At 39.5% G+C, this 26,678-nt stretch overlaps 2 protein-coding genes across 3 annotated transcripts in view; both read left to right on the plus strand.

The window, feature by feature from the left end:
• LOC137891624 (myosin light chain kinase, smooth muscle-like) overlaps window positions 1-13,643 on the plus strand; it is a 32,152-nt gene extending 18,509 nt beyond the window's left edge. For both annotated transcript variants that reach the window (XM_068736346.1, XM_068736354.1), the window contains 15 exons: window positions 102-229; window positions 487-640; window positions 2,954-3,144; window positions 3,238-3,349; window positions 3,986-4,018; window positions 4,145-4,235; window positions 4,385-4,588; window positions 6,944-7,161; window positions 7,585-7,708; window positions 7,897-8,049; window positions 8,177-8,300; window positions 8,441-8,531; window positions 8,648-8,776; window positions 8,886-8,998; window positions 9,396-13,643. In XM_068736346.1, the coding sequence (XP_068592447.1) occupies window positions 102-229; window positions 487-640; window positions 2,954-3,144; window positions 3,238-3,349; window positions 3,986-4,018; window positions 4,145-4,235; window positions 4,385-4,588; window positions 6,944-7,161; window positions 7,585-7,708; window positions 7,897-8,049; window positions 8,177-8,300; window positions 8,441-8,531; window positions 8,648-8,776; window positions 8,886-8,998; window positions 9,396-9,539 (2,009 nt within the window). In that variant the 3' untranslated portion in view covers window positions 9,540-13,643. The remainder of the gene's footprint in view (window positions 1-101; window positions 230-486; window positions 641-2,953; window positions 3,145-3,237; window positions 3,350-3,985; window positions 4,019-4,144; window positions 4,236-4,384; window positions 4,589-6,943; window positions 7,162-7,584; window positions 7,709-7,896; window positions 8,050-8,176; window positions 8,301-8,440; window positions 8,532-8,647; window positions 8,777-8,885; window positions 8,999-9,395) is intronic.
• A 9,224-nt stretch (window positions 13,644-22,867) lies between these two features.
• The window catches only part of ube2g2 (ubiquitin-conjugating enzyme E2G 2 (UBC7 homolog, yeast)), a 5,349-nt gene continuing 1,538 nt past the window's right edge, over window positions 22,868-26,678 (plus strand). Inside the window, exons 1-4 of the mRNA XM_068736420.1 lie at window positions 22,868-23,002; window positions 23,601-23,636; window positions 24,592-24,637; window positions 26,001-26,119. Of these exons, the coding sequence (XP_068592521.1) occupies window positions 22,960-23,002; window positions 23,601-23,636; window positions 24,592-24,637; window positions 26,001-26,119 (244 nt within the window). The 5' untranslated portion in view covers window positions 22,868-22,959. The remainder of the gene's footprint in view (window positions 23,003-23,600; window positions 23,637-24,591; window positions 24,638-26,000; window positions 26,120-26,678) is intronic.

Genomic DNA, 26,678 nt, shown 5'->3' on the forward strand with positions numbered 1-26,678 from the left:
CCACACACACACACACACACACACACACACACACACACACACACACACACACACACACAGAGGGTTTTTATTGATCCCTGATTATTGATCGGTATCTGCAGCTCTGCCTCCTCAGATCCTTCAGTTCCCCGAGGACATGAAGATCCTGGCGGGAGAGAAGGTGGAGATCCTCTGTAGGTTCTCTGGAGCTCCGCCCATCAACTGCACCTGGCTGAAGTTCAGGAAACCAGTGAGAACCACACACAGACACACACACACACACACACACACAGACACACACACACACACACACACACACACACACACACACACACACACACACACACACACCAGAGCTCATTATAATATTATTTTTTAGCCACATTAGCAAAATTCTTAGTGTCAACATGACAATTATGATAAAATACCTGCAGAACTAACGTGTGTGTGTGTGTGTGTGTGTGTGTGTGTGTGTGCGCGTGCATGCGTGCGTGCGTGTGCGTGTAGATCCAGGCCTCAGCTGATATCTCCATAGACTCCAGTGACAGCAGCAGCAGACTAACCATCAGCAGCGGTCAGCAGGAACATTGTGGATGTTACACCATCGAGCTGAGGAACGCCGTCGGCCTCCGACAGGCCGCCCTCAACCTCACCATCGTCGGTAAGTCTCTCCTTCATACCGCTCTGCTTCATGTTCCTTCATGTAGCTTCATGTACCTTCATGTACCTTCATGTAGCTTCATGTACCTTCATGTAGCTTCATGTAAGTTCATGTAGCTTCATGTACCTTCATGTACCTTCATGTAGCTTCATGTTCCTTCATGTAGCTTCATGTACCTTCATGTAGCTACATGTAGCTTCATGTACCTTCATGAAGCTTCATGTTCCTTCATGTAGCTTCATGTACCTTCATGTACCTTCATGCAGCTTCATGTACCTTCATGTACCTTCATGCAGCTTCATGTACCTTCATGTAGCTTCATGTAGCTGCATGTAGCTTCATGTAGCTTCAGACAGACAACATACTACACGCTATGCTAAACTAGCTTAGCAGGAAAACCAACAGCAGCACACATGCTACAAACTCTCCCCGCAGCGTTGAGGTAGCTGTTCTACTGACTCTAACAGGGCTGAAGGTCTATTCATAGCTGAGACCTACTCTGTACCAACATGCTTCATGTGATTGAGCTCCGTGACTCTACTCCTTCACCAGCACATCTCTCCAGACCATAACTCCGGCTTTGTTAAAGAAAACAAAAGTCCAAACAGAGAATCGAGTGTCCGAAGCTCCCACTGTTGCTCTGACAACAGACGGCCGGACGTCACGGACTACACAAAGCAACCTGACAGACCCAAGTCTTAATCTAGTCTCACAAAGAACCGGCAGAGCAGCGGATCTCTGGCCTCCTCCAGAGATCAGAGAGAGACCTCCTTTTCCTGAAGCACAACAGCAGACCACATGTTGAAGACTGAAGGAGCACAAACTAACCCATCAGTGTTACAACAGACTTCATGAAGGCATATCTGCTTATTGAACCGTGGCACCCCTAATATACAGTGTATATATATATATATATATATATATATATATAAACATCTATATATATTAGTGCTGGTTAACGATTACAATTTTTAATCTTGATTAATCTCATTGTTATGCACAAAGTTCAATAATATATTTAAAAGTAGTGTATCGCTCACTTTTATGTTAAAGTCCTGCTATATGAACAAAAGTACACTAACATTTGGTTTGAATCACTTTAAACAGATCGGGTTCTTGTTAACAGCAGTATTCTTCACACAGTATCAGTTATATTTCTACTATCTGTGCTCAGTGAGTGACTTTATTTAAACGTTCCTCTGCTGTGCAACATGAATACAATGTTCCACACGTTTCATCAGAATGTGTTCTTCTGTCTTCATACAGTCAGAGCATGTGAACGCAGCTCCCACTGTTCATCAACATAATGCACCGTAACTCAGAGGTGACGACGGTTACCCGGCGATGTCCGGTAGTCTCCGGTGAGAGACGGCCGGTGCGCGTTGTGACTCCGTCTCTTTTGTAGTCCTCTCCTCTTCGTACGACTCGTGTGTTCTTCTGGTGACGGTGCGTCTGGAGGGAGGCTCCTACGTGACGTCATTCATGATCCTGAGAACGTTCCTCAGACCGACGTCTTCTCAACACTAGTCGTCCTCAGTTTGTATCTCTCCACTTCTCTGTGGCGTCTGTTAGCTCGTCTTTAGTTTATCTCTACTTCTCCACACGCTGCATCAACGTAGTGATGAAGACTCCTCCAACGCTACCAGTGAGCAACGGACTTTCAAAATAATAATAAAATTAAAAAAAAAACTGCGTTAATGCAATAAAATAATGTGTTTGTGTTTGTGTGTGTCTGTGCGTGTGACCTGTGATCACATGTCTCAGGTTTCTGTCTTTGAATCAAACTCTCTTCACTCAGCTGAGCTGATCTTGTTTCTTCAGTTTAAATACGTGAGCTCAGACTGAAACTTCTATTATGGGATGGATCGTAATGACGTAGTGTGTTCCATCCTGATCCTTGATCCAGTCTTCATCTAGCGCCACCATGAGGTCAACGTGTTAATGTGTCCAAGACTGATCATTAGCTAATGTTAGGATGTAGCAAACATCTCGTCACCTTCTCAGAGGATGAACCCTTTAACCTCTAGGTGGTCAGCGTGGTTCCTCTGTCCTTAAATCCTCGTTCCTAACCGTTCAATCTTTAGGTGGTCAGTGTGGTTCCTCTGTCCTTAAATCCTTGTCCCTAACCCTTCAACCTCTAGGTGGTCAGTGTGGTTCCTCTGTCCTTAAATCCTCGTCCCTAACCCTTCAACCTCTAGGTGGTCAGTGTGGTTCCTCTGTCCTTAAATCCTCGTCCCTAATCCTTCAACCTCTAGGTGGTCAGCGTGGTTCCTCTGTCCTTAAATCCTCATCCCTAACCCTAACCCTCCTCAGATAAACCCGACCCCCCGGCCCGGGTCCCTGCAGCCTCAGACGTGCGGCGGTCCAGTCTGACCCTGTCCTGGTACGGGCCGACCTACGACGGAGGCAGCGCCGTGCAGTCCTACAACCTGGAGATCTGGGACTCTTTGGAGCCGCAGTGGAAACAGCTGGTGTCCTGCAACAGCACCTCCTACAACGTACAGGTGAGCTGTTGTTGTTGTTAGCAACCAGCTGTCAGACTTCAGGTGGGGCCCACATCCTAGAGGAGAAGTAACGTTGGTGTGTCCGTCTCTTAGAACCTTCTTCCAGAGCGTCAGTATAAGTTTCGTGTTCGGGCCGAGAACGTTTACGGAGTCGGGGAACCGAGTGCCGAATCCGAGCCGGTGACCGTCGGCCTGGTGGACGATGGTGAGTGAACATCGTGATTCTCATAGTTCTGTAAGTCTATGAATGGAGGTCTGTTCCAGTCTGAGAGCTTCTGTGGTCCATCTAGACCTAAACCAGGACTACGGCTACTAAACTAAACCATCACTAAATGTGACTGAACTAAACCAGGACTAGGTCTACTAAGCTAAACCAGGACTAAGTCTACTAAACTAAACCAGGACTAAGTCTACTTAACTAAACCAGGACTAAGTCTACTAAACTATACCAGGACTAAGTCTACTAAACTAAACCAGGACTAGGTCTACTAAACTAAACCAGGAATAAGCCTACTAAACTAAACCAGGACTAAGTCTACTAAACTAAACCAGGACTAAGTCTACTTAACTAAACCAGGACTAAGTCTACTAAACTAAACCAGGACTAAGTCTACTAAACTAAACCAGGACTAAGCCTACTAAACTAAACCAGGACTAAGTCTACTAAACTAAACTAGGACTAAGTCTACTAAACTATACCAGGACGAAGTCTACTAAACTAGACCAGGACTAAGTCTACTAAACTAAACCAGGACTAAGTCTACTTAACTAAACCAGGACTAAATGAACTGAACTAAACGGACTAACTGAACTAACTGCTGCTGTTTGGTTTGTCTGACAGATGAAGAGGCTGAGGCAGAGGAGGAGGATGAAGGTACGATGACTCAGACTTCCTACGAGCTAACATATGCTAACATAAGTTAACATATGCTAACATATGCTAACATAACATGACGACCCCCCCCCCCCCCCCGGTGACGCCTGACCTCTGTGTTTTCAGACGTGGACAAGGAGCCCGACTACAGAGACGTGTCCATCAGGACCGACGTGAAGGTGAAGGAGCTGTACGACGTGGAGGATCGACTGGGAACGTGAGGCTCCGTCGAAATGACAATAACTTCTCACCCACAATGCACCTGTGATGTAGCGTGAAGAGGCTGTTTCTAAAGATGTCGCTGTGTGTGTGTGTGTGTGTGTGTGTGTGTGTGTGTGTGTGTGTGTGTGTGTGTGTGAGAGACAGGGGGAAGTTCGGTCAGGTCTTCAAGCTGGTGGAGAAGGCCACGAAGAAGGTGTGGGCAGGAAAGTTCATCAAGGCGTACTCGGCGAAGGAGAAGGACAACGTCCGGCACGAGATTGGCATCATGAACAGCCTGCACCACCCGAAACTGGTGCAGTGCATCGACGCCTTCGAGGGGAAGTCGGACATCGTCATGGTGCTCGAGATGTATGTTGATTTTATTATTTATTAAATACAGTATAATTATACTTTTCTTAACAATGTTAAAACTAAACAAAACACAACAAAAAGAAGATAAATAAGAAGCTAACTTATGCTGTATGTATTAATGCCAGCAGCTGGTTAGCTTAGCTTAGCATAAAGACTCGTTCCCTCCACAAACAGCCAATGGGCTTTTTCCATTTAAATTATGAAATAAAATAATTAATGTTTATGATTCTACACGTTTTGTTCAGATCTTAAACCTGCAGCTGATCTCTGATCAGTTTGAACTGGAAACACAAACCAGGTGTTTCTCTGTAGTCCTATGAACCAGATGTTTCGCTGTAGTCCTATGAACCAGATGTTTCTCTGTAGTCCTATGAACCAGGTGTTTCTCTGTAGTCCTATGAACCAGATGTTTCTCTGTAGTCCTATGAACCAGATGTTTCTCTGTAGTCCTATGAACCAGATGTTTTTCTGTAGTCTTATGAACCAGATGTTTCTCTGTAGTCCTATGAACCAGATGTTTCTCTGTAGTCTCATGAACCAGATGTTTCTCTGTAGTCTTATGAACCAGATGTTTCTCTGTAGTCTTATGAACCAAGTGTTTCTCTGTAGTCCTATGAACCAGATGTTTCTCTGTAGTCTTATCAACCAGATGTTTCTCTGTAGTTCTTTGAACCAGATGTTTCTCTAGTCCTATGAACCAGATGTTTCTCTGTAGTCTTATGAACCAGATGTTTCTCTGTAGTCTTATGAACCAGATGTTTCTCTGTAGTCCTATGAACCAGATGTTTCTCTGTAGTTCTTTGAACCAGGTGTTTCTCTGTAATCTTATGAACCAGATGTTTCTCTGTAGTTCTATGGACCAGATGTTTCTCTGTAGTTCTATGGACCAGATGTTTCTCTGTAGTTCTATGAACCAGATGTTTCTCTGTAGTCCTATGAACCAGATGTTTCTCTGTAGTCTTATGAACCAGATGTTTCTCTGTAGTTCTATGAACCAGATGTTTCTCTGTAGTTCTTTGAACCAGGTGTTTCTCTGTAATCTTATGAACCAGATGTTTCTCTGTAGTTCTATGGACCAGATGTTTCTCTGTAGTTCTATGAACCAGATGTTTCTCTGTAGTCCTATGAACCAGATGTTTCTCTGTAGTCTTATGAACCAGATGTTTCTCTGTAGTTCTATGAACCAGATGTTTCTCTGTAGTCTTATGAACCAGATGTTTCTCTGTAGTCTTATGAACCAGATGTTTCTCTGTAGTCCTATGAACCAGATTTTTTTCTGTAGTCCTATGAACCAGATGTTTCTCTGTAGTCTTATGAACCAGATGTTTCTCTGTAGTCTTATGAACCAGATGTTTCTCTGTAGTTCTATGAACCAGATGTATGTAGTTCTTTGAACCAGATGTTTCTCTGTAGTCCTATGAACCAGGTGTTTCTCTGTAGTCTTATGAACCAGGTGTTTCTCTGTAGTCTTATGAACCAGATGTTTCTCTGTAGTCTTATGAACCAGATGTTTCTCTGTAGTCTTATGAACCAGATGTTTCTCTGTAGTCTTATGAACCAGGTGTTTCTCTGTAGTCCTATGAACCAGGTGTTTCTCTGTAGTCTTATGAACCAGATGTTTCTCTGTAGTTCTATGGACCAGATGTTTCTCTGTAGTTCTATGAACCAGATGTTTCTCTGTAGTCCTATGAACCAGATGTTTCTCTGTAGTCTTATGAACCAGATGTTTCTCTGTAGTTTTATGAACCAGATGTTTCTCTGTAATCTTATGTACCAGATGTTTCTCTGTAGTTCTATGAACCAGATGTGCTCTGTAGTTTTATGAACCAGGTGTTTCTCTGTAATCTTATGAGCCAGATGTTTCTCTGTAGTTCTATGAACCAGATGTTCTCTGTAGTTTTATGAACCAGATGTTTCTCTGTAATCTTATGAACCAGGTGTTTCTCTGTAATCTTATGAACCAGATGTTCTCTGTAGTTCTATGAATCAGATGTTTCTCTGTAGTCTTATGAACCAGATGTTTCTCTGTAGTTCTTTGAACCAGATGTTTCTCTGTAGTCTTATGAACCAGATGTGCTCTGTAGTTTTATGAACCAGGTGTTTCTCTGTAATCTTATGAACCAGATGTTTCTCTGTAGTTCTATGAACCAGATGTTCTCTGTAGTTTTATGAACCAGATGTTTCTCTGTAATCTTATGAACCAGGTGTTTCTCTGTAATCTTATGAACCAGATGTTCTCTGTAGTTCTATGAATCAGATGTTTCTCTGTAGTCTTATGAACCAGATGTTTCTCTGTAGTTCTTTGAACCAGATGTTTCTCTGTAGTCCTATGATCCAAATGTTTCTCTGCAGGATCTCCGGTGGCGAGCTGTTTGAGCGGATCATCGATGAGGACTTCGAGCTGACGGAGAGGGAGGTGATCAGATACATGCTGCAGATCATCGATGGCGTCAGTTTCATCCACAAACAAGGAATCGTCCACCTGGACCTGAAACCAGAGAACATCATGTGTGTCAACAAGACCGGCGGAAAAATCAAACTCATCGACTTCGGCCTCGCCAGGCGACTAGGTGACATCACTGAGGAGTTTGACTAAACTTTATTGATCCTGACTGAGACAAATATCCAGATATTAATGACGCATCTTAATAACTAAATATATAAATAATCAAACTCTATGCTAACATTATGCTATCATTATGCTATCATTATGTTATTGTTATGCTACCATTATGCTAACATTATGCTATCACTATGTTATTGTTATGCTATCATTATGCTAACATTATACTATCATTATGCTATTATTATGCTATCATTATGCTAACATTATGCTAAGACAATGTTAACACAGACCAGAGCTCTGTTTCAGAAAGCAGGTTTAGAGAAAACAACATTGATAACGTTAACAGTAGCCTGATATGTCCTAAAATGGCCGCCCCTGATCATTTTTGATTGTTTATCTTTTAATCAAACTCTTTTCTCTTCAACAGAAAACGCAGGAACTCTAAAGGTTTTATTTGGGACTCCAGAGTTTGTGGCTCCAGAAGTGATCAACTATGAAGCCATTAGTTATCCCACAGACATGTGGAGTATAGGAGTCATCTGTTACATACTGTGAGTCTATCTTTAGCTTATCTTAGCATCATTTTGTTTGTATGGTCTTTGAGTTTAGCTTATTTTAGCATGGCTTCACTTAGCCTAGCTTCATTTATTTATTTTTGATTTTTCTCTAGTAGTAGCATGTAGTTCAGTTAACTTTAGTCTGGCTTAGTTTGTCTCAGTTCTGTGTTGTCGTCCATCAGGCTGAGCGGTTTGTCTCCCTTCATGGGCGACAACGACAACGAGACTTTGTCCAACGTGACCTCGGCCTCCTGGGACTTTGAGGACGATGCCTTCGACGAGATCTCAGACAACGGAAAAGACTTCATCACCAACCTGCTGAAGAAAGACATGAAGTAAGAACACACTCGATAGCATCGATAGCATCGATAGCCCTCTGTCTGAAGCCTCACTGTGTGTGTGTGTGTGTGTCTGTGACTGTGTGTGTGTATGTGTGTGTGTGTGTGTGTGTGTGTGTGTCAGGGCCAGGCTCACCTGTGCTCAGTGCTATGAACACACCTGGCTGAAGCAGGACACCACCACCATGAAGGCCAAGAAGCTCTCCAAGGAGAGGATGAAGAAGTACATCCTGAGGAGGAAATGGCAGGTAAACATGACACAGCATGCTGCAACATGACACAGCATTTTATACTGTAATACAAAACAAACAGAAAAACTACAGAACAAAAGTGAATGTAACACACCTCAGCAAGACAGGAAGTGACCGTGTTTCTTCCTCTGTGGTAGAAAACTGGTCACGCTGTTCGAGCCATTGGCCGCCTGTCGTCCATGGCAATGATGGCCGGAGTCAGCGCCAAGAAAGGGTCGCCGACCGAAGGTCAGCCGGGTCACCAGAACCTTCTTCTTCTGTTGTTATGTTATTATAGCTAGTGTGACAGTGTGTGTGTGTGTGTGTGTGTGTGTGTGTGTGTGTGTGTGTGTGTGTGTGTGTAGAAGATAACCAGTTCCTGGAGTGTTTGGAGTTCGATCAGAAGACGGAGTGTAAACCTTCGTTCAGTTCTGTGATCAAAGACGTTGAGGTGGTGGAGGGCAGTGCTGCTCGCTTCGACTGCAAGATCGAAGGTAAAAGACCTCATTCTGATCATCAGTACTGGTTCTTATTGATCCTGATCATCAATACTGGTTCTTATTGATTCTGATCAGAGTTACAAACCGAGTCTCGTGTCTCCAGGTTTCCCCGATCCAGAGGTGGTTTGGTACAAAGACGAGCAGCCGATCAAAGAGACGCGCCATTTTCAAATCGACTACGACGAGGAAGGAAACTGCAGTCTGGTCATTTCAGAGGTCAGAGGTTGACTTCTTCACTTCCTCTTCACTTTCTCTTCACTTCCTCTTCACTTCCTCTTCACTTACACTTTACTTCCTCTTCACCTCCTCTTCACTTCCTCTTCACCTCCTCTTTACTTCCTTTTCACTTCCTCTTCACGTCCTCTTCACTTCCCCCTCACTTCCTCTTCACTCCCTCCTCACTTCCTCTTCACTTCCTATTCACGTCCTCTTCACTCCCTCCTCACTTCCTCTTCACTTTCTCTTCACTTACTCTTTACTTCCTCCTCACTTCCTCTTCACTTCTTCACTTCACCCTCACTTCTTTTTCACTTTGTCTTTACTTCCTTTTCACCTCCTCTTCATCTTTTCCTCACTTCCTCTTCATCTCACCTCCTCTTCACCTCCTCTCCAGGTGTCAGGTGACGATGACTCCAAGTACACGGTGAAGGCGGTCAACAGTCTCGGTGAGGCGACCTGCACCGCTGAGCTGCTGGTGGAGGTGATGGCTGGAGAGGAAGAGGAAGAGGAGGAAGAGGAGGAGGAGGAGGAGGAATAGAGCATGTGTTGGTCTGGACTCCCACAGGAGGAGGAGGAGCATCAGCTCTTCAGACCTGAGCAGGAAAATAATAACAGGTTGTGATTGGAGGAGGAGGAGGAGCCTGGAGAATATAAGCCCCGCCCCCTCAGGTTAGCCTCCATTCATTGGTGGGTTTCCTGTCACAGTCTATAGACTGAGACTAGCTAACAAACAGTCGTCGTGTTTCCATTCAGCAAATTTTAAGAAAATGTCGCAAAACAAAAATGTGAGTTATGAGCTGAAGAGAATAAACTTGTCTACATGTTTGTAATCTGCCAGTTAAAAGAGTAGAAGAAGAAGAAGAGAACAGGAAGCTTCATGTGTTAAAGCTGCATTCTCTCTAGTGTCCATCAGGGGGCGACTCCTCTGGTTGTATAGAAGTCTAGTCTAAAATGACTCTACTTCTCTCTTGATTTATTCCCTCAGTAAACATTGTAAACATGAGTTTATGGTCTCAATCTCTAGTTTACAGTCTTCTTCAATACAGCATGATGTTCATTTAGTACATTATGCTCCATTTAGAGTCAAACACACCATAAAGCAGGGGATGATTTAGGGGCGGGGCTACATGCTGATTGACAGGTTCTCTACCAGAGACGTATACGGCGTCTCTACATCACTCCTCCTCAGTCCAGATATGGTCACTTCCTGTTCATCGGTGTGATGTTTCTGTATTGTAATTATGCACCATACGAACAACGACTTGATGAACCGCCACAGGCTTTTATTCCGAGGCTGGTACACACACTGTTAGCGCAAGCCTGTTGCTGTTCAATCAAGTCGTTGTTCGTCTGGTGCATAATTACAATACAGAAACATTACAATCGGTTAAAAAAAACTAAACATTGGTCCACAAACCAATGGGTTACGTCACAACGACTACGTCCACTTCTTATATACAGTCCTTTTTTTTTTTTACTTCCAGTGGACTCATTTCTTACAAAGGTACTGAATACTTCCTCCACCACCGCCTGGAGGGGAAAGAAGTGTCCTCACTCTGCAGGCTAAAAACATCCCCACAAAGACAGTAGTACAGGAACACACACAAATGTTTTATTAATTTCTTAGTTGTTCGTAGCTCTGCCCTCTTGTCTCACTTCTTGGTTGCAAAACAACAAGATGGCGATGGTTAAAATTATGAATAAATATCCAGAAAGACACAAGTCATGTGACCTAAATGTTAATTTTTTTTAATCCATTAACTCTTATTTGACAAAAAACAACCTCATTTGAGCGTAAAAACGTCTGTGATTCTGCAAAATTAGCATGAAAATATGTTGATGGAAACACGACTACTGATCCTAAATATTCCAAAAAACTCACAACATTACGGTCATTTAGCAGACGCTCAGTATCAATCTACACGCCGTAGACGCAGCTACAGGAGCAATTTTGGGGTTAAGTGTCTTGCTCCAGGACACATTGACATGAGACTAGTAGAGCAGGAGCCGGGGATCGAACCACCGACCCTCTGATTGAAAGGCGGCCCTGCTCTCCCTGCTCAAAGTGGAAAGCTTTTTAACAAACAACATGTTTGTTAAGAAGCTTTAACAAGTTAAATATAAAGTTTAACAAGTTAAATATAAAGTTTTACAAATTAAATATAAAGTTTAACATGTTAAATAAACATACTGCCAGTATCATCTTTCATACAGAGGAAACGCATTGATGAAGAGGTGCTAGCTCAACACCTGCTAGTCCGTTAGCACTCTAATGCTAATGGAACGTGTGCAGCTCCTTCCCCCAAAGATGCATGGGAGCTGTAGTTCTCGGGGGCGTGTGGGCCTTTGTCTCTCTAACCTGCTCCCTGTGGGAGGAAGACGATGGTAGGATGAAGGCCGAGAGGAACTTTACACTCACAGAGTTTAGGTCACTGATCGATAAAACTGACTCCAAACAACAAGGCAGACCATGTGGTGTTAGCGTGGTGTTAGCACTGCAGCTAACGGTATGGCGACGACTCAAAGACAGATGAACTGATCACCCTGAGAGGAACATAACTACATATTAAACCTCACTAGAACTCATTTCTGATTGACAGTTAACTAGCGTTTGTTTATTAATGTTAGCTCAGTAGCTAGCAAACATTAGCTTACTAGCAGCAGAGCTTAGGGCTTTCATTTAAGCAGTTTGAAAAAAAATCTGAATAAAATACAGACTAAACTCAAAATCATCGTCGTTTAACAATTAATAAATGTGTTAATCATGAATTAAATCATAACAATAATGACAGTAACAGCTAATGTCACCGTTAGCTAAGTTATGTCAATGTGTTAGCTAACGTTGGCGTAGTGATGTCAGCACGTTAGCTAGCGTTGGCAGAGTGATGTCAGCACGTTAGCTAACGTTGACGTAGTGATGTCAGCATGTTAACTAACGTTGGCGTAGTGATGTCAGCATGTTAACTAACGTTGGCGTACTGATATCAGCACGTTAGCTAACGTTGGCGTAGTGATATCAGCATGTCAGCTAATGTTGACGTAGTGATGTCAGCATGTTAACTAACGTTGGCGTAGTGATGTCAGCATGTTAGTACGGCTCGTTTTCCTTCTCATTATCATTTTATTTACTAGCAGTATTTCCACTTTTTGTTTGTCCCAGATTTAACTTTTATTCTTCAAAGTGATCGTTCGTTACACAAGAACATGGGTTACTTCGCCACACAGGGTTTCTGGGTAATGAAGTGTTGCCACTCTGAGCTGCTAAATAAAAATCAAGTGCCTTAATTGTACCGTGACCGGACTCTGTGACTGTGAGGCTCAGATATAAAGGATATCACAATAATCTATGTTTTAGTTTATCATAAGAAATGTGTCGCTTTCTTTCTTCTGTTCGAGCACTTTTTCTTATCTTGTTTGTATTTTTGAGTTTTACTTTGAAAGCATCTTGTTTGCCTTAAAGCAACTTTTAATGACGTCTGGAGGATTTTTCTACGATCACATTTGAGACGTTGTGGGACAAAATACGTCATTTTTGGCTGCCTTGAAAACACGTTTGTTAGCATGTCGAGATGATTTAATTCAGATTTAGAAACAAAATACTACTAAATATTCAGGAAATACTACATGGTAGAGCTCTTAACTCTTTAATGACCTCAAGTCAAGAAAAGAAAACTTATTTTAAAAATTGGATCTCAAAATTAAGAAATTAGATGTGATTTCTTAATTCTGAGGTACAATATTGTTAAATCTAGAGACTTAATCAAAAAATGATGAGATACAAAAACTATTTTTACAAGATTGTGAGATCTTCAATTTTCACCTAAAGATTAAGAAATCTATTTCTTAATTTCAGATGTAGTCATTTTGAGGTAAAATTGCTAATTTAGTTTCATACTGATTTTCTCATTTTATTATTACAAGATCTTGTAATTATGATTTCGATAATTAAAATGTTCTTATTTGTCGAAAGTTGAGCACAAAAAGTGCAACTCAAGCCATTTTTGCAAATATTACAAATGAGTTGTTCTGTAATATTAAATATCACAAACACATGAAGACGTCATGTTGGACAAACTAAAGTTTTCTTCATTGTCTTTATGATTAGAAAACAATATTACATTTTAGCCTGTGACCACTCACGCCTCGTGGTTTAAACTCTGCTGAGTCGACATGTTGGTGAAGTCGTATCTTTGAACTCTTTTCTTTTTTTCCACATTCCAGCTCTTTGTTTGTGCTTTAAAACATGTATTTAAAGGTTTTCAGGGCTGATTCTCCTTTCAACCAAAGAAACTTCTTTAAGAACTCACAGGTGTGTGTTTGTGTGTTTGATCATCTAATGTTTGTGTGTTTGGTGGTTGTTTGTTTTAAGAATGTTCTATTTTTAGACTTATTTAATGCACAGATTCATAATTCTGATATTATCATGTGAGCAGATCTTCTCTCCAGCACTTAACTTGTCACCGTTATTACAACTGAACCAAGCAGTGGATTCACTCACAGACTGGTTTGTTTTCTATTAGATGTATGTAGATTATATTTCTCTATTTGTATAAATATATATCAGTTTGATGAACTGCAGATGACATGTATGAAAACACTACGACTGTAGTTACAGAAAATAAATAAATCTATCACAAAACCAGCTGCTGTGTCGAAGAAATACTCTCTTCATCCTTCAGTTTATCACAAACATTCAACACCAACACATAAAGAAACACTTCATCCTTCACTTTATCACAAACATTCAACACCAACACATAAAGAAACACTTCATCCTTCAGTTTATGACAAACATCCAACATCAACACATAAAGAAACACTTCATCCTTCAGTTTATCACAAACATTCAACACCAACACATAAAGAAACACTTCATCCTTCAGTTTATGACAAACATCCAACATCAACACATAAAGAAACACTTCATCCTTCAGTTTATCACAAACATTCAACACCAACACAAAGAAACACTTCATCCTTCAGTTTATCACAAACATTCAACACCAATACATAAAGAAACACTTCATCCTTCAGTTTATCACAAACATTCATCATCAACACATAAAGAAACACTTCATCCTTCAGTTTATGACAAACATTCAACACCAACACATTAAGGAACACTTCATCCTTCAGTTTATGACAAACATTCATCATCAACACATAAAGAAACACTTCATCTTTCAGTTTATGACAAACATTCAACACCAACACATAAAGAAACACTTCATCCTTCACTTTATCACAAACATTCAACACCAACACATAAAGAAACACGTCATCCTTCAGTTTATCACAAACATTCAACACCAACACATAAAGAAACACTTCATCCTTCAGTTTATCACAAACATTCATCATCAACACATAAAGGAACACTTCATCCTTCAGTTTATGACAAACATTCATCATCAACACATAAAGAAACACTTCATCCTTCAGTTTATGACAAACATCCAACATCAACACATAAAGAAACACTTCATCCTTCAGTTTATCACAAACATTCAACACCAACACATAAAGAAACACTTCATCCTTCAGTTTATCACAAACATTCAACACCAACACATTAAGGCACACTTCATCCTTCAGTTTATGACAAACATTCATCATCAACACATAAAGAAACACTTCATCTTTCAGTTTATGACAAACATTCAACACCAACACATAAAGAAACACTTCATCCTTCAGTTTATCACAAACATTCAACACCAACACCTAAAGAAACACTTCATCCTTCAGTTTATCACAAACATTCAACACCAACACATTAAGGAACACTTCATCCTTCAGTTTATGACAAACATTCATCATCAACACATAAAGAAACACTTCATCTTTCAGTTTATGACAAACATTCAACACCAACACATAAAGAAACACTTCATCCTTCAGTTTATCACAAACATTCAACACCAACACCTAAAGAAACACTTCATCCTTCAGTTTATCACAAACATTCAACACCAACACATTAAGGAACACTTCATCCTTCAGTTTATGACAAACATTCATCATCAACACATAAAGAAACACTTCATCCTTCAGTTTATGACAAACATCCAACATCAACACATAAAGAAACACTTCATCCTTCAGTTTATCACAAACATTCAACACCAACACATAAAGAAACACTTCATCCTTCAGTTTATCACAAACATTCAACACCAACACATTAAGGCACACTTCATCCTTCAGTTTATGACAAACATTCATCATCAACACATAAAGAAACATTTCATCTTTCAGTTTATGACAAACATTCAACACCAACACATAAAGAAACACTTCATCCTTCAGTTTATCACAAACATTCAACACCAACACCTAAAGAAACACTTCATCCTTCAGTTTATCACAAACATTCAACATCAACACATTAAGGAACACTTCATCCTTCAGTTTATGACAAACATTCATCATCAACACATAAAGAAACACTTCATCTTTCAGTTTATCTCACACATTCAACACTAACACATAAAGAAACACTTCATCCTTCAGTTTATCACAAACATTCAACACCAACACATTAGGAACACTTCATCCTTCAGTTTATGACAAACATTCAACACCAACACATAAAGAAACACCTCATCCTTCAGTTTATCACAAACATTCATCATCAACACATAAAGGAACACTTCATCCTTCACTTTATCACAAACATTCAACACCAACACATAAAGAAACACGTCATCCTTCAGTTTATCACAAACATTCAACACCAACACATAAAGAAACACTTCATCCTTCAGTTTATCACAAACATTCATCATCAACACATAAAGGAACACTTCATCCTTCACTTTATGACAAACATTCAACACCAACACATAAAGAAACACTTCATCCTTCAGTTTATGACAAACATCCAACATCAACACATAAAGAAACACTTCATCCTTCAGTTTATCACAAACATTCAACACCAACACATAAAGAAACACTTCATCCTTCAGTTTATGACAAACATCCAACATCAACACATAAAGAAACACTTCATCCTTCAGTTTATCACAAACATTCAACACCAACACATAAAGAAACACTTCATCCTTCAGTTTATCACAAACATTCAACACCAACACATTAAGGAACACTTCATCCTTCAGTTTATGACAAACATTCATCATCAACACATAAAGAAACACTTCATCTTTCAGTTTATGACAAACATTCAACACCAACACATAAAGAAACACTTCATCCTTCAGTTTATCACAAACATTCAACACCAACACCTAAAGAAACACTTCATCCTTCAGTTTATCACAAACATTCAACACCAACACATTAAGGAACACTTCATCCTTCAGTTTATGACAAACATTCATCATCAACACATAAAGAAACACTTCATCCTTCAGTTTATGACAAACATCCAACATCAACACATAAAGAAACACTTCATCCTTCAGTTTATCACAAACATTCAACACCAACACATAAAGAAACACTTCATCCTTCAGTTTATCACAAACATTCAACACCAACACATTAAGGCACACTTCATCCTTCAGTTTATGACAAACATTCATCATCAACACATAAAGAAACATTTCATCTTTCAGTTTATGACAAACATTCAACACCAACACATAAAGAAACACTTCATCCTTCAGTTTATCACAAACATTCAACACCAACACCTAAAGAAACACTTCATCCTTCAGTTTATCACAAACATTCAACACCAACACATTAAGGAACACTTCATCCTTCAGTTTATGACAAACATTCATCATCAACACATAAAGAAACACTTCATCTTTCAGTTTATCTCACACATTCAACACTAACACATAAAGAAACACTTCATCCTTCAGTTTATCACAAACATTCAACACCAACACATTAGGAACACTTCATCCTTCAGTTTATGACAAACATTCAACACCAACACATAAAGAAACACCTCATCCTTCAGTTTATCACAAACATTCATCATCAACACATAAAGGAACACTTCATCCTTCACTTTATCACAAACATTCAACACCAACACATAAAGAAACACGTCATCCTTCAGTTTATCACAAACATTCAACACCAACACATAAAGAAACACTTCATCCTTCAGTTTATCACAAACATTCATCATCAACACATAAAGGAACACTTCATCCTTCACTTTATGACAAACATTCAACACCAACACATAAAGAAACACTTCATCCTTCAGTTTATGACAAACATCCAACATCAACACATAAAGAAACACTTCATCCTTCAGTTTATCACAAACATTCAACACCAACACATAAAGAAACACTTCATCTTTCAGTTTATGACAAACATCCAACATCAACACATAAAGAAACACTTCATCCTTCAGTTTATCACAAACATTCAACACCAACACATAAAGAAACACTTCATCCTTCAGTTTATCACAAACATTCAACACCAATACATAAAGAAACACTTCATCCTTCAGTTTATCACAAACATTCATCATCAACACATAAAGAAACACTTCATCCTTCAGTTTATGACAAACATTCAACACCAACACATTAAGGAACACTTCATCCTTCAGTTTATGACAAACATTCATCATCAACACATAAAGAAACACTTCATCTTTCAGTTTATGACAAACATTCAACACCAACACATAAAGAAACACTTCATCCTTCAGTTTATCACAAACATTCAACACCAACACCTAAAGAAACACTTCATCCTTCAGTTTATCACAAACATTCAACACCAACACATTAAGGAACACTTCATCCTTCAGTTTATGACAAACATTCATCATCAACACATAAAGAAACACTTCATCCTTCAGTTTATGACAAACATCCAACATCAACACATAAAGAAACACTTCATCCTTCAGTTTATCACAAACATTCAACACCAACACATTAAGGCACACTTCATCCTTCAGTTTATGACAAACATTCATCATCAACACATAAAGAAACATTTCATCTTTCAGTTTATGACAAACATTCAACACCAACACATAAAGAAACACTTCATCCTTCAGTTTATCACAAACATTCAACACCAACACCTAAAGAAACACTTCATCCTTCAGTTTATCACAAACATTCAACACCAACACATTAAGGAACACTTCATCCTTCAGTTTATGACAAACATTCATCATCAACACATAAAGAAACACTTCATCTTTCAGTTTATCTCACACATTCAACACTAACACATAAAGAAACACTTCATCCTTCAGTTTATCACAAACATTCAACACCAACACATAAAGAAACACTTCATCCTTCAGTTTATGACAAACATTCAACACCAACACATAAAGAAACACCTCATCCTTCAGTTTATCACAAACATTCATCATCAACACATAAAGGAACACTTCATCCTTCACTTTATCACAAACATTCAACACCAACACATAAAGAAACACGTCATCCTTCAGTTTATCACAAACATTCAACACCAACACATAAAGAAACACTTCATCCTTCAGTTTATCACAAACATTCATCATCAACACATAAAGGAACACTTCATCCTTCACTTTATGACAAACATTCAACACCAACACATAAAGAAACACTTCATCCTTCAGTTTATGACAAACATTCATCATCAACACATAAAGGAACACTTCATCCTTCACTTTATGACAAACATTCAACACCAACACATAAAGAAACACTTCATCCTTCAGTTTATCACAAACATTCAACACCAACACATTAAGGCACACTTCATCCTTCAGTTTATGACAAACATTCATCATCAACACATAAAGAAACATTTCATCTTTCAGTTTATGACAAACATTCAACACCAACACATAAAGAAACACTTCATCCTTCAGTTTATCACAAACATTCAACACCAACACCTAAAGAAACACTTCATCCTTCAGTTTATCACAAACATTCAACACCAACACATTAAGGAACACTTCATCCTTCAGTTTATGACAAACATTCATCATCAACACATAAAGAAACACTTCATCTTTCAGTTTATCTCACACATTCAACACTAACACATAAAGAAACACTTCATCCTTCAGTTTATCACAAACATTCAACACCAACACATTAGGAACACTTCATCCTTCAGTTTATGACAAACATTCAACACCAACACATAAAGAAACACTTCATCCTTCAGTTTATGACAGACATTCAACACCAACACATAAAGAAACACCTCATCCTTCAGTTTATCACAAACATTCATCATCAACACATAAAGGAACACTTCATCCTTCACTTTATCACAAACATTCAACACCAACACATAAAGAAACACGTCATCCTTCAGTTTATCACAAACATTCAACACCAACACATAAAGAAACACTTCATCCTTCAGTTTATCACAAACATTCATCATCAACACATAAAGGAACACTTCATCCTTCACTTTATGACAAACATTCAACACCAACACATAAAGAAACACTTCATCCTTCAGTTTATGACAAACATTCATCATCAACACATAAAGGAACACTTCATCCTTCACTTTATGACAAACATTCAACACCAACACATAAAGAAACACTTCATCCTTCAGTTTATCACAAACATTCAACACCAACACATAAAGGAACACTTCATCCTTCACTTTATCACAAACATTCAACACCAACACATAAAGAAACACTTCATCCTTCACTTTATCACAAACATTCATCATCAACACATAAAGGAACACTTCATCCTTCACTTTATGACAAACATTCAACACCAACACATAAAGAAACACTTCATCCTTCAGTTTATGACAAACATTCATCATCAACACATAAAGGAACACTTCATCCTTCACTTTATGACAAACATTCAACACCAACACATAAAGAAACACTTCATCCTTCAGTTTATCACAAACATTCAACACCAACACATAAAAAAACACTTCATCCTTCAGTTTATGACAAACATCCAACATCAACACATAAAGAAACACTTCATCTTTCAATTTATGACAAACATTCAACACCAACACATAAAGAAACATTTCATCCTTCAGTTTATCACAAACATTCAACACCAATACATAAAGAAACACTTCATCCTTCAGTTTATCACAAACATTCATCATCAACACATAAAGAAACACTTCATCCTTCAGTTTATGACAAACATTCAACACCAACACATAAAGAAACACTTCATCCTTCAGTTTATCACAAACATTCAACACCAACAAATAAAGAAACACTTCATCCTTCAGTTTATGACAAACATTCATCATCAACACATAAAGAAACATTTCATCTTTGAGTTTATGACAAACATTCAACACCAACACATAAAGAAACACTTCATCCTTCAGTTTATGACAAACATTCATCATCAACACATAAAGGAACACTTCATCCTTCACTTTATGACAAACATTCAACACCAACACATAAAGAAACACTTCATCCTTCAGTTTATCACAAACCTTCAACACCAACACATAAAGAAACACTTCATCCTTCAGTTTATCACAAACATTCATCATCAACACCTAAAGAAACACTTCATCCTTCAGTTTATCACAAATATTCATCATCAACACATAAAGAAACACTTCATCCTTCAGTTTATGACAAACATTCAACACCAACACATAAAGAAACACTTCATCCTTCAGTTTATGACAAACATCCAACATCAACACATAAAGAAACACTTCATCTTTCAATTTATGACAAACATTCAACACCAACACATAAAGAAACACTTCATCCTTCAGTTTATCACAAACATTCAACACCAATACATAAAGAAACACTTCATCCTTCAGTTTATCACAAACATTCATCATCAACACATAAAGAAACACTTCATCCTTCAGTTTATGACAAACATTCAACACCAACACATAAAGAAACACTTCATCCTTCAGTTTATCACAAACATTCAACACCAACAAATAAAGAAACACTTCATCCTTCAGTTTATGACAAACATTCATCATCAACACATAAAGAAACATTTCATCTTTGAGTTTATGACAAACATTCAACACCAACACATAAAGAAACACTTCATCCGTCAGTTTATCACAAACATTCAACACCAATACATAAAGAAACACTTCATTCTTCAGTTTATCACAAACATTCATCATCAACACCTAAAGAAACACTTCATCCTTCAGTTTATGACAAACATTCAACACCAACACATAAAGAAACACGTCATCCTTCAGTTTATCACAAACATTCATCATCAACACATAAAGAAACACTTCATCCTTCACTTTATGACAAACATTCATCATCAACACATAAATGAACACTTCATCCTTCAGTTTATCACAAACATTCAACACCAACACATAAAGAAACACTTCATCCTTCACTTTATGACAAACATTCATCACCAACACATAAAGAAACACTTCATCCTTCACTTTATGACAAACATTCATCACCAACACATAAAGAAACACTTCATCCTTCACTTTATGACAAACATTCATCACCAACACATAAAGAAACACTTCATCCTTCAGTTTATGACAAACATTCATCACCAACACATAAAGAAACACTTCATCCTTCAGTTTATGACAAACATTCAACACCAACACATAAAGAAACACGTCATCCTTCAGTTTATGACAAACATTCAACACCAACACATAAAGAAACACTTCATCCTTCAGTTTATCACAAACATTCAACACCAACACATAAAGGAACACTTCATCCTTCACTTTATCACAAACATTCAACACCAACACATAAAGAAACACTTCATCCTTCACTTTATCACAAACATTCATCATCAACACATAAAGGAACACTTCATCCTTCACTTTATGACAAACATTCAACACCAACACATAAAGAAACACTTCATCCTTCAGTTTATGACAAACATTCATCATCAACACATAAAGGAACACTTCATCCTTCACTTTATGACAAACATTCAACACCAACACATAAAGAAACACTTCATCCTTCAGTTTATCACAAACATTCAACACCAACACATAAAGAAACACTTCATCCTTCAGTTTATCACAAACATTCATCATCAACACATAAAGAAACACTAAAACTGTTCTGTACTGTGTGGTGGAAATAATCTATTCAATAGTACAGAGTGAGTCCTATGACACTGAATTTATGAAACATTGATAAAAGATGTTTGTCTTAAAGTATGCATTCTCTGCACAGAGAAGGTTCAATCGTCACACAGAATGAAATGCTGTCTGTGTTGCTGGTGGTTTCTGTGGGTTCGGCGCAGAGTGCCGCTTTCAGGGACTGCTGCGGTCTCTGAGTTGTTCGTTCCCTTCATGGCGGGCGTCGTTGGTGCTTGGTGGAGCGCCATTTTGCTGTTGTGGCCTGGTGCGGGCGTGGCCGGGCGCCGGGTTCTGGTGGCGTTCCTGGGGGATCTCAGCCCATTAGTCCTGGGGTGGGCTGAGATTCCTCGGGGCTGTCAGGGCCGGTGTCTGGCAGCGGAGGGGTGCTCTGCCGGGTACTGGAGGTGCTTGTCACATATATTCATATTAGTGTTGGTTAATGATTACAACTAATTAATCTTGATTAATCTCATTGTTGTGCACAAAGTTCAATAATATATCTAAAAGTAGTGTATTGCTCACTTGTATCTTAAAGTCCTGCTATATGAACAACAGTACAATAACATTTGGTTTGAATCACTTTAAACAGATCAGGTTATTGTTAACAGCAGTATTCTTCACACAGTATCAGTTATATTTCTACTATCTGTGCTCAGTGTGTGACTTTATTTAAACGTTCCACTGCTGTGCAACATGAATACAAGTATTATTTCCAGGTATGAGTACTGAATATTGAACACTGACGTCATGACGTTTCTCCAGTAGAGGGCGCTTTCGGCTGACGTGTTCACTCGTAAACATCACAACACGCGCATGCGCATTAGCTGCTGGTCGACGGATTCGCTTGCGGATTATAAACTCGGAGCTTCTTCTTCTTTTTCTTTTTCTCCCGTTAAACCGTGATGGCCGGCACCGCGCTGAAGAGACTCATGGCGGAGTATAAACGTGAGTGACACCTCCTCCGGCCAATGGGAGAACCTTTTCACGGTGGCTAACAGCTAAGCTAACAGTCCCGTGAGCTCCTTGTAATCGTCCCGCACCAGCCTCCATTGAGTAAACAGCAGATTCAGTGATGTCCTCGCTGTATTTACGGTGTCCTTTATGTATTTCAACATATATATACACTTTGTTTACAAAAGAGGGCAGTAACTTTAGTTCGGCGCTATGTTTAAACACCTAGCAGCTTCAACCGCGATAAGAGAACTCAGTACATGAATGTTTTGAGCAGCTCGTCAGCGTCTCCAGAAGGTTCCTCGACATCATGATGTAACTTTTAAAATAGACCTGGTGCTAGCTAGCCACGGCTACCTGGTTAGCTCTGATGATTAGCCTCAGTGTTAGCTCAACATGGAGTCACGTGTTAACATACAAGTGTCTCTAAGTTAGCTTGAGTTCATGTTTGTTAGCTTGAGCTAATGTTTGTTAGCTTGAGCTAATGCGTGTTAGCTTGAGCTAACGTTTAACGTGTGTGTGTGTGTGTGTGTGTGTGTGTGTGTGTGTGTGTGTGTGTGTGTGTGTGTGTGTGTGTGTGTGTTTGTTTCAGAGCTGACCCTGAACCCACCTGAGGGGATCGTTGCAGGTGAGACAGTCTGAACTATTTAATGTGTTTCTACTTGCAGGTGATGTCATAATCAAATACTTTAAGGAGTAGTTTCTCCAGTCATAGAAAAACAACTGAAGAACTTGATGTTTACACAAAACCTCAGATTTAAGAAGCTGGAACTGAAGAATTCAGCACATTTCTGTCCAGAAACATAATGTCTTAATGTATGTTTTATAATAAAACATATTTTAAAGAGTTTACAGCCACACAAACAACAACAACAACGAGTTCAGAGAACATTACCATATGAAGACACTTTCACTGGTTTGTGGAGCAGAAATATTTGAGTCTCTTTGGCCGTCGTTAAATAAATACTCAGATCTTGTACTTAAGTAAAAGTACTGATGCCACAGTGTAGAAATACTTGTTACAAATGTAACAGATAATAGTAGGTATACATACCTCTGAGAGGCAGTGCATGAAAATACTTAAGTAAAGTACAACGACTCAAAATTGTACTTAAAGTTACTACAAGGAGTTTTAACTTAGTGTTGATTTTGGCGCCCCCTGTGGACTAAAGTGGTAGTAGCACCAGACTCCTGCTCATTGTACCACGGTGGACCGGTCTCTGCTGGAGTCTGAGCTGAAGGAGGTTCTGGTGAACCTGCATGAGTTCATCTGGTTTCACCAGAATCCGACCCGGTGGCTCCGATGACATCATCAAGAATAACTCTGTAGAAACAGACCATCTTCTCTCTGATGGTCTCTGTACTGATGGAGGTCTGATAGAGGACCAGGACTACACTGAGACTGGTTCATATAGAGGATCAGGACTACACTGAGACTGGTTCATACAGAGGACCAGGACTACACTGAGACTGGTTCATATAGAGGATCAGGACTACACTGAGACTGGTTCATACAGAGGATCAGGACTACACTGAGACTGGTTCAGGACCAGGTAAAGTACAGTACTTGTTTGTCTCTGCAGGTCCAGCCAATGAGGAGAACTTCTTTGAATGGGAGGCTCTCATCATGTGAGTACATGTATGTCAACGTCAGCTGTTGTTGTTTGGTGTAATGTTTTTAGTGTTGTTGTTGTTGTTGTGCGATAACAACAGTATAAACCAAAGACTGTAAACAATGACATCACTACTGTATTTATAGCTACGCCGTTAGCTTAGCATCGATCGATCCAAACTCCATTCAGGAATCGAGCGTTTTAACAGCTGTTTGCTTGTCGTCGGGCAGACCAACCTGAATCCCTTTGGTCCGTTTATTGTTTGTTTATTGTTTGCTTGTTTATTGTTTGTTTGTTTATTGTTTGCTTGTTTGTTTATTTGTTTGTTTGTGTTTGGTGCTGCTGCAGTGAAGCAGACCTGTGTGGCTGGAGGACGTCTGGTTCAAGCAGCTCTAGTTTCTTCCAGCGTTGGTTGTTTGTTGTGAACGCCGCCTCGAGCCGCCCTTCAATTTAACCTGCAGCTCATTCACAGTCCAACCGTGTGACATCATCGTCACCACATCCCATAATTACCTGGGACGACACTCAGGTGGAGCTACCGTCAGACTCGTGATCAGAAAGGAGGAAAGAAACATGAACATCTGGTTCTTTAATCATCTCACTTTAGGCTCCATGAACGTGACCCGGCTGACAGCCAATCAGAGACAGCGAGTCGGTCACCTGATCACATCGCTGGTTACTGATCCTCAGTGATTGTTTTCACTCGATGGATTTCTACTTTGATGACGTCCAGAGAAAGTGAGTCAGTGAGGTTCCACCTTCAGTGTTCCTCACAGGTTCTCTGTGGAGAACGCTGTCCAACATGTCACTCCAAAGTCTTCCTTTGGTGTTCATCACCTGAAGGACTCCTAAAGTCTTTTACACACCCACTAGAACCCCCTGAGTGACCACAAGAACCTCAAAGGACCCCTAGAACCTTCTCAAAGACTGCTAGAACCTCCAGAAAAGAGCTCTAGAACCTCAGAAAGGGACCATGAGAACCTCAAAGGAACCTTAGAAACCTCCCACATTAAGTTAGAACTATCTAAAGAACTACTAGAACCGCATACGGGACAATTAGGACTACCACTAGAACCCAACATGCTGTGTATTATTATGGTTTTAGATATATATCTATATATATATATATATATATATATCTATATATCTATATATATATATCTATATATATATATATCTATATATCTATATATATATCTATATATATATATATATATAGATATATAGATATATATATAGATATATATATATATATTCCTGTCCTCTTGTTGAGTCTTTTCAGTCGTGTCTTCAGTCTCTCAGACGAGGTTCTGTTGCGTGTAAACTGGAACTGGACTTGAAGACCCTCAGGGTTCTAAGCCGGTTCTCCTGTGTTTCAGGGGTCCTCAGGATACCTGTTTTGAAGGAGGCGTGTTTCCAGCCGTCCTCAGCTTCCCGTCTGATTATCCTCTCAGTCCTCCCAAGATGAGGTTCACCTGCGACATGTTCCACCCCAACAGTAAGTTTGGTTCTTTTGGAACGTTTCTTTAGTCAACAGAAACCTGCTGAGACGGCGTTCTGCTTCAAACCCGTCATTTGGCGTGTCTGGACCCGCCGCGCTGCGCCGTTAGCTTGCTGTTAGCACGCTGTTAGCATGGTGTCATTAGCGCTGTGATTAGTGGCCTGCAGCCTGAGCCATGATGTCACAGCAGGGAGACGGTCTGAGCGCGCTCCGTACTGATTAGAGGACGAGGACGCTGGATGGTGACCCGTCATCATTGCCATCATCGCCATCATCATCATCATCACAGACACCAGCATGGCCCGGACAGGAACCTCCTGCTGTAACTGAAGCGTCTGATCCTCCATCAACAAACGGCAGCAGATAAAGATGAAACGCACGAAGAAGAAAACACTAAAGAGAGCTGCAGAGACTCAAACTGTCTAACCTCAAGGATCATTCTGAGCTTTAGTATAAAACTTTATTTAAATAGTCACACACAAGGTTGGTTCCTGCAGTAACAGCAGCTGTTAGAACCTGCAGCTGTCAGAGAGCATGAAGAACCTCCATGACAGGA

The sequence above is a fragment of the Cebidichthys violaceus genome, unplaced genomic scaffold, assembly GCF_023349555.1.
Source record: "Cebidichthys violaceus isolate CVI_PGR_0920_01 unplaced genomic scaffold, fCebVio1.0.p SCAF_11, whole genome shotgun sequence".
Classification (NCBI taxonomy): Eukaryota; Metazoa; Chordata; class Actinopteri; order Perciformes; family Stichaeidae; genus Cebidichthys; species Cebidichthys violaceus.